Genomic DNA, 10524 nt, shown 5'->3' on the forward strand with positions numbered 1-10524 from the left:
GCCTGGACCCCTGGATCTGAGGGAGGAGGCTGGCGCCTGGACCCCTGGGTCTGAAGGAGGAGGCTGGGGCCTGGACCCCTGGATCTGAGGGAGGAGGCTGGCGCCTGGACCCCTGGATCTGAGGGAGGAGGCTGGCACTGGAACCCCTGGGTCTGAAGGAGGAGGCTGGCTCCTGGACCCCTGGATCTGAGGGAGGAGGCTGGCACTGGAACCCCTGGATCTGAGGAGGCTGGCGCCTGGACCCCTGGATCTGAGGGAGGAGGCTGGCACTGGAACCCCTGGATCTGAGGGAGGAGACTGGCACTGGAACCCCTGGATCTGAGGGAGGAGGCTGGCACTGGAACCCCTGGATGTGAGGGAGGAGGCTGGCGCCTGGACCCCTGGGTCTGAGGGAGGAGGCTGGCGCCTGGACCCCTGGGTCTGAAGGAGGAGGCTGGGGCCTGGACCCCTGGATCTGAGGGAGGAGGCTGGCACTGGAACCCCTGGATCTGAGGGAGGAGGCTGGCTCCTGGACCCCTGGATCTGAGGGAGGAGGCTGGCACTGGAACCCCTGGGTCTGAAGGAGGAGGCTGGCTCCTGGACCCCTGGATCTGAGAGAGGAGGCTGGCGCCTGGACCCCTGGGTCTGAGGGAGGAGGCTGGCGCCTGGACCTCTGGCTCTGAGGAAAGAGACTGGATCCTGGAACCCAGGGTGTGAAGGGAGAGGTTGGCTCCAGGCAAGCTTGGGGCCGGGAATGGGGGTCCGGGCCTCTGGGGGTGAGGGGGTAACGGGGGTGATGATCCAGCCTAGGGGCTTCGGGGCCTGCCAGGCAAACAGGTTCTCCATGCCCTGGGAGAGTGAGGCTCGGATGGGAGGTCCCTTCCCTCAGCGGGTGCCAGGTGTCGGGGTGGGTCCAGCGGTCCGGGTGGCCTCCCTGGGCGCTTGGGGGAGGGCCATTGCCCAGGAAAAAGGTTCCGTCGGGATTCGGGTCTGCCCGCGTCTGCGCCGGGCCCTGGGTGCAGCCAGGCCGCCGGGCCTGGGCCGGGTCTGGGCGTGGCCCGGTCCCAGCCCGGGGCCGGGCGGACGGGCCGGCGGCGGGCTGTACCCGGGGTTGGGGTGAGGGCACCGCCCTCGCCGGGGCGCTCCACCCACCAGCAGAGCCAGGGCGGGGCGGCCGACTACCTGCCGGGCCCTGGCGGGTGGAGGCCGCGCCCCGAGTCCTGCCGGATCCCCGAGCCTCCCGCCAGTCCCGGGGAGGCCGGGGGAAGCGCCGGGGCGGCCGAGCCTGGAGCCTGGAGCCTGGAGGAGCCGGGACTCCGGATGTGGCTGCGCTTCCCCGCCGTGCGCCCTGGCCTCCAGGTGGCTGGATTTTACCACCCCCAAGGAACCCAGGTGAGTCGGCCCCGAGGATGCCGAAATGTGGGCTCCGGCTTCCTGGATCTCCGAAGTCACCTCCAGGGTCCCCAGCACCCAGCCTGGGGGGGGGGGGCGGCGGCCGTGACTCCCCTGCGCCCAGCCTCTCGCCCACAGGTACACCGGTGGATGGGGCTTGAAACTGTCCGGGTCTTCCACGCGGGACGGGGCGAGATTCCCAGTGGCCTCCCAGCCCTGGAGCCCCAGCTAACACAGCAAGGGCTCCTTCACGCATCTTTCACACTGGCCGGGTGGGAGATTCCTTCTGGGCTTCTCCTCTCCCATCCCTGCAAGCAGCTTCCGGCCTCTCCTCCCTGACCTTCCAGGCCCTGCCTCTGTGGCTCCCTGAGCTTCCCTCTTCCCTTTCCCGCAGCCATGTGGACCCCCAGCAGAAAGCTCCTCTGCCTGGCCTTCCTGATCGTGTGTGTCCTGTCAGCCATATCCTTCCTCCACCTCCACCAAGATCTGTTCCACCTGTCCCTGTTGTGTCCCTACCAAGGCCTGGCATCTCCGGTGGCCATCGTTTGCATGCCCAGCCCACCGTGGACACCCAACCGCTCAGCTCTCAGTCTCCAGCACCTCCAGCCTCTCTCGGGCACCTGGACCATTTACCCAGAGGGCAGGTTTGGGAACCAGATGGGCCAGTACGCCACATTGCTGGCCCTGGCCCAGCTCAACGGCCGCCGACCCTTCATCCTACCGGCCATGCACGCCACGCTGGCCCCGGTCTTCCGCATCACTCTGCCCGTGTTGGCCCACGAGGTGGAGAGCCGCACGCCTTGGCACAACCTGCAGGTGCACGACTGGATGTCAGAGGAATACTCCCGCTTGAGCGAACCCTTCCTGAAGCTGTCTGGCTTTCCCTGTTCTTGGACCTTTTTCCACCACGTGCGGGAGCAGGTCCGCAGGGAGTTCACCCTGCACGACCACCTGCGGGAGGAGGCTCAGTGGGTTCTGAGCCAGTTCCGCCTGGGCCCCGATGGTCGCCGCCCTCAGACTTTTGTGGGTGTCCACGTCCGCCGTGGGGACTACCTAGAGGTGATGCCTGATCGCTGGAAGGGTGTGGTGGGCGACCAGACTTACCTCCAGCAGGCCATGGACTGGTTCCGGGCACGGCACAAAGACCCCGTCTTCGTGGTCACCAGCAATGGCATGGAGTGGTGCCGGAAGAACATCGACACCTCCCTGGGTGACGTGGCCTTTGCTGGCGACGGGCTGGAGAGCACACCCGGACGGGACTTCGCCCTGCTTCTCCAGTGCAACCACACAATCATGACCATTGGCACGTTTGGCTTCTGGGCTGCCTACCTGGTTGGTGGCGACACGGTCTACCTGGCTAACTTCACCCTGCCCAACTCTGATTTCCTAAGGATCTTCAAACCCGAGGCTGCCTTCCTACCCGAGTGGGTGGGCATCAACGCTGACCTGACTCCCGTGAGGACGAGGATTCCCACGTGGAAGAGGCTTTATGGATTGATCTGATCCATTGAGTACCACTTGGTATGTGTTTCACTTCCGGATTCGCCTGAGATGGTCCCAGAGCAGGTGGGTACCCGTTTCCACAGCGATCTCATCTCTAGCCTTCAAGAAGAGGGAGGGACCTCTGGAACCATCAACCAGGGGAACAGCATCACCTGATGGCCAACCCTGTCTAGAAATTTCAGTGCTCAGCTGCTTTTCCTAGTTCATATCCATTGTACTTCTAGATGGCTGTACCCAGGGACAGGGAACAACCCTCCCCTTCCTGACTGATCTGGCTCTTTTTCTAGAAGAGATGTTACTTCTCTGCATCTTCACATAGCAAAAGGAACTCAGGGTTTCTGTAGAGCAGAGCAAGCAAAAGGGGAGAAATAACCATTATCTGAAACGCACCTTACTGTGTACGGCAAGCACGCCTCAATTCTTCTCATGTGTTTCTGGAGTTTCTAGTTTATTCTAGAGAAGGCCACATCTAATGTCCCATGAAGAATCCTATAGTACTTTGCTGGAGGGGACAGATAGATCATTGGGAGAGAATGTAATGAAGACACAACCAAAGCTCAACACTCATCAATCAACCACTGCCAGAAAGATCTGGTAAACAAGCTGTGCTGGCCAGGGCCTCTGAATCAGCCGGGCAGCCCTCATTTCCACGAAAGCCTCAAAGAGGCTAGGAGAAGCAAAAAGGCTGAACTATGGCAGGGGCAAAGAGATGGTTAAACTGCCAGCTGGTAGCTAAATCCTAGCCACTAGGAAGCTGAGATCTGAGGAATATCGCTCCCCTCCTCCTCCTCCTCCTCCTCCTCTTCCTCCTCCTCTTCCTCCTCCTTCTTTTTCTTTTGTGGGTCATGGGGCTTAAATTCTGGGCCTGGGCACTGTCCTTGTACTCTTCAGCTCAAGGCTACAGCCCTACCCTTGAGCCGCAGCCCCACTTCGTGTTTTCTAGTGGTTAATTGGAGATAAGAGTCTCAAACTCTTTAGTGCCTGAGCTGGCTTTGAACCTTGATCCTCAGATTTCAGCCCCTTGAGTAGTTAGGATTACAGGTGTGAGCTACTGTGCCCGGCTTCCATGAGATTCTTTATCTCCAATAAATTACCAAAAAGCTAAAAGTGGAGCCGTGGCTGAAGTGGTAAAGCACTAGTCTTGAGCTAAAAAAGAACAGTAATAGCGCCCCAGGACTAGCACACATACACACACACACACACACACGGGCTTCTCTTGTGATATTGTACCTGAGATGCAGAACCTTCTAGAGATCCAAGGATTTTTTTTTTTAATGTTCAAACCTACCAAAGATAATAAATGTACATATAGGCTTCTAGGTATAAGATCAAGAAAATTTCCTCCTCAGCTCAGATGCTGGGAAGCAAGGATCTGTTTTCTGGATGTTATCAGGCCTGCAAAAAACTGGAGGGTAGCCGGGCCTGGCACTAAAGTCTCCAATTAACCACTAGAAATCTGCAAGTGGCCCTGTGGCTCCAGGGGTAGGATGAAAGCCTTGAGCTGAAGAGCTCAGGGACAGCGCCCACAGAGTACAAGCCCCACAACATCCTGTCCCCACCAACACACACGTTAAAAAAAAAACAAAACTGGACGGTAATGTATTCCTCTTTACCAACCACTGCCAACTGTCATGCACCTCTGAGCTGCCACTGCCCCCCCCCTGTTCCCCCCCAAATCTGACTCTGGGCAAGTCCAGGGTGAACATAGCCCAGTCCTATAGTACAACCCATGCAGGAGCAAAGGGGCCCACCAGAAAGGATGGGATTTTTTTTTGTGCCCGTCCTGGCCCTTGAACTCAGGGCCTGAGCACTGTCCTTGGGCTTCTGGCCTTTTTTTTTTTTTTAATGTATGTGGTACCGAGGACTTGAACCCGGGTCTTGGTGCATGCTAGGCAAGCACTCTACCACTAGGCCAAACTTGCCCGAGGATGAGGTTTTTTTGACTCACACATTCTGGATCCCTTTCTTCCTGCTTTTTTGGGAAATGGAATTACAATGACCATCGGAGGAGGAGCAGGGCCCCATCCTTCCTCAGGGATTTTCTGGGTACCATTCCTAAGTGTGCTTGCCCACACGTGGGAGAGGGGCAGGTGTGAATTAAAAGCCTTAACCTACCCTATCTCTTTTGTCTTTTTATTGAGGGCTGAGAGTAGGGGGGAAGAGTTGTATGTGTGCTGCAAATGTGAGCCTGTAAAGGGCAAGGTGTGGAGCGCCCTCTTGATACCTTGGGGCAGGCAGGGTACCTACTTAGATGGGGCTGCGCCATGCTGCTGATCTCGTGTGAACTGGCCGGTTTTTTTCCTGGTGCTCCAAATCATAGAAGAGATTTTCCAGGACCCAGAGAGGCCTGAGACGCTGTGTTGCCCCCCCACCTCCACCCCGGACCTCTCTTCTTTGGTGTCTCAACATTCATTCCACCGCCCCGCGTGGAATGAAGAGGAGGAGCCAATGAGCCGAGTGTCATGGAACTACATTTCCCAGAAAGCCCTGGGGCGGGCGGCGCGGCTTCTCTCCCTCCGCCCTCAGGGAAACCCGCCCACAAGGCCTTTTGGGTATTGTAGTCCCAGCCTATAAGGCGGTGACTTTGCCCGCATCTCTGTGGTGGCTAAGGTGCCGGGGTTTCCAACCATCCAGAGGGCGTCCGTCCCGCAGGCTGGGGCCTAGGGAGGGGAAGGGCGCTGAAGGCTCGAAACGGGGTCCTGGCTGTGGAAGCCAGAACCAGGCAAATGGCTTCCCCTGTGGTGGGTGCCGGGAAGGTTCTAAGGAGAGAAGACCGGCTCTGTGACGACATGCAATCCCCCGGAGGTGGGGCCTCGCGTTGCCGCCCGATCAGACGGAGATGGGCTTCGGGGCGGAGCCAAGGGAAGCCCTGGGAAGTAGTTTTTTGGGGATTGGGGACCCCCCCCAGGTGGGCAGCTCGAGAAAGGACGCGGCTGGACTGCTTTGTAGAGAGACGGTCCCGAGCCCCAGGGCTCAGTGGAAAAGCCCACGCTAGCCCCCAACAGAAACCTTAATCTTGGTGGCGGGGAACATAGTTAGCGCAGAAGGACGAGGCCCCGACCTCCTCTTTAAAAGCCCCCAGAGCCCGGACTGAGCTCAGCGGACCCTAGTGTTTGAGCGCCCAGGTCAGGGACTCAAGGTTGGAGAGCGGCTAGTTGGGATGCTTCGCTGCTTAGGGTACATCGGGGGCTCGGTGTGTGGAGAAGAGTGTGTCCTGCAAATGGGGGGGCCGGGGGGGCGGGCAGGCGGTCTTAGTCTGGGGAAGGGCGGGGCGCGGCTGCCCCGCCTTCCCTTAGGGTTTAGAGGCCGGAGTGAGTGGGTTTGTGTTGAGTTTTTCCACGTTCTGGTAGTGATCCGGGGTTGGGCCTCTCTGGTCCGATGGGCATTTGAATCTCAGCCTTTTTTTTGGGGGGGGGGGCGGGGTGCAGCCGGTTTTGGAGGCTCGGGAGGTTTGCAATTCAAAAATGACATCGGCCCGGAGGAGTTGGAAATCCCACGGATTGGGAGATTGGGAAATGAGGTCCTGGCTTGGCAGTTGAGAATGGCGGGGGCCGGGGTCCGCAGGGGCGGGGGGCGCCGCTTTTCACTCTCCGCAGACCTTTGATGAACGGTAGCCGTCATTCTGGGAGGACTTCCCGGAGGCCTTCGTTGTGCGGTTCGGGGCCCCCCTGGGACGGGATGGGAGGCGCAGCGGGGTCGTTTTCAGCAGCCTTTGGCTTCTTCCCGTGCAGCGCCCACCTGCTCTCGGTTTGGGGTGCGGAGTCCCTTCCTGGCAGTGTTGGAGACCTGCGCGCTCGGGCCTGAATGGGGCCCCGGTTTGCCGTCTTCCTGGCGGCTCTGGCTAACTGCCTGCTTCCCGCGAGGTGCTGTATCATTTGTGACCGTTTGGTCGTAACAGCGCTGAAGTCTTTAGAGAGAGATTACCTGCCTGGCCACCTGGACACCAAGCATCACAAAACCTTCATGAAAAGAGTACTGGATGCGGTGAAGGATTTCAAGGATCTCCCGTTGGATGAGACCAGCTTTATGGGGGCCATTGGTGAGGGGCCGGGCGGAGTGCTGCCCTCCCTTCCCCGGGGCCCTGGGAGAGGGGGCCGGAGCTAGAATGGCCGAGGGGGGAGGGCTTCCCGGGTTCGGGAACGTGGACTTACCAGAATACTGGTTTCCCCCCCGCGCCTTATCCAGCAACTAGTGTAGAATAAAACTCCCAGAAGGCAATGGGGTGGCCAAGCTAACCACACCCAGCCTCGCCCCGTGGCCTTATGGGTATTGTAGTTTCTCTGAGGAGGCCACTCAATAAGACAGAAACCCTGGCACCTGGGGTTCTATAGCTCCCTACTACCTCCAACACAGATGAGGACACACTGGAACAGGCATCCTGGAGTTTTCTGAAGGATCTGAAAAGAATCACAGACAGTGACGTGAAAGGTAAATGCACGGAGTTTCATTCCAGCTATTGGGAGGGGTCAGGATGAAGAAGGTTCAAAGCCAGTCCCAGCAAAATGCTGTGGAGACCCTATTTAAAAAAGATAATTACTAAGTGAAAAGGTAGATCCCTTGTCTGGCAAGCTCGAGGCCCCGGGTTCAGGCCCCAGTTACTGCTACCAATACTGCTGGTGTATGGAGCGGGGAGGGGGAGAACAGGTGAACATTTCATATCTCCTTCCAGGAGAGCTCTTCGTGAAGGAGCTATTCTGGATGCTTCACCTTCAAAAGGACACATTTGCCAACTATGCTATTCAGTTTCAAAAAGAAGGTGAGACAAGATCTCAGCCCTCCTAAGTCTTCTCCCCCCCTCTGCTGGGAAGGGGGCTCCCTCAGGTCCTTCCCCCTGGAACTCCCAGCCCTTACCCCAGCTCTTCTACCATATGATTCACTCTCGCTTTCTCTTTTATATTTCTCCCTTTCGAGGCAGTTTATTGTCCCAACAAATGTGGTAAGTCCAAATAATGGCAGTTAACCCTTATTCCTGCCCATAAAAACCCAGACTTTCCCCTTTCCTCCTTTGGAATTGTTGTTATTTCTTTCTGTTTTCTAAGAAGGGTTGTTCTTTCTTTTTTTCATTTTCCACCTCAGTGATTACTTGCTCTCTAATATTTTTTTCTTTAGGTTGGATTTCTTGGGTAAATATCAAATTCATTTACTTATCATTCTTATTTATTATGTTCCGGTCCTGAGACTTGAACTCAAGACCACCCAAAGCTTTCTTGACACTTAATTGAACTTTTCTACCTGGGATGACTTCAAACCTAGGCTAGAAGTCCTATTCCATTTTGATTTTGAGGCATTCGGAACTGAACCCAGGACTTTGACTTTGCTAGGCAAGGGTGCCATGCCTCCAGCCGTAGTGGGTCGTTTTCTGTCTTTCTTTCTTTCTTTCTTTCTTTCTTTCTTTCTTTCTTTCTTTCCTTCCTTCCTTCCTTCCTTCCTTCCTTCCTTCCTTTCCTTCCTTCCTTCCTTCCTTCCTTCCTTCCTTCCTTCCTTCTTTCTTTCTTTCTTTCTTTCTTCTTTCCTTCTTCCTTCTTTTCTTCCTTCCTTCCTTCCTTCCTTCCTTCCTTCCTTCCTTCCTTCCTTCCTTCCTTCCTTCCTTTCTTTCTTTCTTGGAGATAATAGTTTCCTGTCCACCGAGCCCGGCTAGCGGGTGGTATTCTATTGTCATGTTTTGTAGGGGAGTCTTGTTAGTTAGGGGTTGCCTTCTTAAGGGGGTGGGGGCTAAAGCTTCCCCTTCCCCTTGGCCTTGCCCTCTCCTTTTAACCCCGTCTTAGATTGCCAGCCCAAGCCTTGAACTTGCCCCTCAGGGACGATGTTGCAGGTTTTGATCTGGTGCAACGAATGTGAGAAGCAGGTCCATGCTTGTCGGAAGTCCTATGATTGTGGAGGTGAGGGCTCCGCCCAGCAGGTGAGGCTGTGGTGGCAGGGGGTGTGGCCAGAGGAGGAGGGGCCAGATAGGGGCGTGGCAATGGGAGGAGCAGAGAGCTCGCTCCGCTGACTGGCCAGGAAAAAGCGGACCTAAACCAGTGTGAACCCAGAAGCCTCTGGAAGACGTGTCGCACAGCCACGCTGCTCTCATCCCCTTGCTCTGCATTCTCAGAGCACAGCGTGAAGGTGCACGAGATGGAGGACATCATCCTAGACTGTCACCTCAATTGGCATCATGCCTCCCAAGGCCTCGCGGATTACAGCTTTTACAGGGTGGGGTCCTGCAACTCCTCTAAACCTTGAACCCACCAGGGCTGTGTGAGTCCCCGGCCCCTGGAACCATTGGCACTTGGATCCATTGGCCTGCACCTGACCCTCTTCCCCCACCCCATGACGCATGCCCTTTACTAGCCCCCAGGGACCCCATCCCCTGACCCTGGATTCCTATCCCCTGCCCTGAGACCCTCCCCCGTGATCGTCTCATCCCGGCGCTCCCCTCAAACCCTGAATTCCCCAGGCGTCTGTGACCCCTTGAGCTTGGGTCTAGGTTTGGGGGAACAATTCTGAGACCTTGGTGTCCAAGGGGAAGGAGCCCATCATGACCAAGCCCTTAGCCGGTCCCGACGACGCAGGCAACTATCGCTGCGAGCTAGGCACCGTGAATTCCGGCCCAGCTACGATCATCCGGTACCGTGTCACAGGTAAGCGAGGCATCCAGGGATGTGAAGGGAATGGGGAGGGTAGGCGTGGGGGCGTGGTCACATCTGGGGCGTGGCTTCAGGTCGAGGAGGTGTGGCTTCCTGTCGGGGGTGTGGCCTCTGGGTATTGGTTTACCTTCATCCCCGGCCCGCACTGCCCTTTACCCCTCCCCTGTCAGTGTTGCCCCAAAGGGGGGTGGCAGAGGACTCGATAGGAGGACATGTTGTAAGCCAAGATGAGGAGAACGAGGAGATAAGCCCCGCAGTCTCGATTCCCTGGCACGAGACTACCATCTTCCCGACTCAAAAGCCAAAGAGGAAGATGAAAACCAGCCTTTTAGTGCTAGTGATTGTCGCCTGTGTGTTGGTGCTACTCTGCTGTATTGCCACGTGAGCCACCTAGCGGGAGGCGGGGCCCTGGGCAATGGGCGGGGTTTACCATAGCCAATCACGAAGCAGACCTGGGAGCCGGACCACGCCCCCTCGGGGTGGGGCTGCCTGGGGGCGGAGCTTCCATCCCAGCTCAGGATCCGGTCAGATTTGTGGGCGGTGTAGGTGTGGTGGCTCCCGCGCTCAAGCACATCCTAACCTGGTTCCATTCTTTTCACCCTTCCCCTAGAATGTTTTGCTGGAGCAAGAGGAAGAAAGCCAAGGGTGGTGGCGGCGGCGGCGGTGGCGGCGGTGGAGGGGAAGCTTCTGATCAGAACGAAGGAAACGAAGGGGAAGGGGAAGGGGAAGGAGACGAGGGAAATGCTGAACAGAAGGATGAAGAAGAAGAAGAAGGCGAAGCATCAGAGGAACCAGAATAAAGATTTGTTTTTATTTTTTAATTTTTGTCTTAAGAATCTGACTCAGACTGTTCCTAACTTTTGACTCCTTCAGGGGGAAGGTTTGCAGATCCACTTCCGCCTGAGGGAGGAGGGACTGGAACCTGGGACCCCTGGGTCCCTCCCTGGAGGGTGGCGGTGGTGGTAACCAATGGGCTGTGATATAATCCCGGTATCAAGAAACCGGGCAGATTCAGCCCTACCCA

General features: G+C 57.1%; 2 protein-coding genes across 6 annotated transcripts; both read left to right on the forward strand.

The window, feature by feature from the left end:
• Positions 1-1142: 1142 nt before the first annotated feature.
• Fut1 (fucosyltransferase 1 (H blood group)) lies at positions 1143-4196 on the forward strand. The gene is made up of 2 exons (XM_090322419.1): positions 1143-1371; positions 1892-4196. Exon 2 carries the CDS (start codon positions 1921-1923, stop codon positions 2872-2874), a length of 954 nt encoding a protein of 317 aa, XP_090178545.1. The 5' UTR covers positions 1143-1371; positions 1892-1920; the 3' UTR covers positions 2875-4196.
• A 1347-nt stretch (positions 4197-5543) lies between these two features.
• Izumo1 (izumo sperm-oocyte fusion 1) lies at positions 5544-10365 on the forward strand. 5 transcript variants are annotated; one of them, XM_090322409.1, is made up of 10 exons: positions 5544-6051; positions 6606-6913; positions 7228-7302; positions 7544-7630; positions 7790-7810; positions 8673-8753; positions 8966-9066; positions 9341-9494; positions 9671-9881; positions 10111-10321. In XM_090322409.1, the coding sequence occupies exons 2-10, from the start codon at positions 6679-6681 to the stop codon at positions 10298-10300; spliced, it is 1155 nt and encodes a 384-aa protein (XP_090178535.1). In that variant the 5' UTR covers positions 5544-6051; positions 6606-6678; the 3' UTR covers positions 10301-10321. The 5 variants fall into 5 exon arrangements, with proteins under 5 accessions (XP_090178535.1, XP_090178536.1, XP_090178537.1 ...); XM_090322410.1 differs by having other exon boundaries at positions 5544-5999; XM_090322411.1 differs by having other exon boundaries at positions 5544-5782.
• The last annotated feature ends 159 nt before the right edge of the window (positions 10366-10524 follow it).

Source organism: Megascapheus bottae, chromosome 31, assembly GCF_031878675.1.
Source record: "Megascapheus bottae isolate mThoBot1 chromosome 31, mThoBot2.hap1, whole genome shotgun sequence".
Classification (NCBI taxonomy): domain Eukaryota; kingdom Metazoa; phylum Chordata; class Mammalia; order Rodentia; family Geomyidae; genus Megascapheus; species Megascapheus bottae.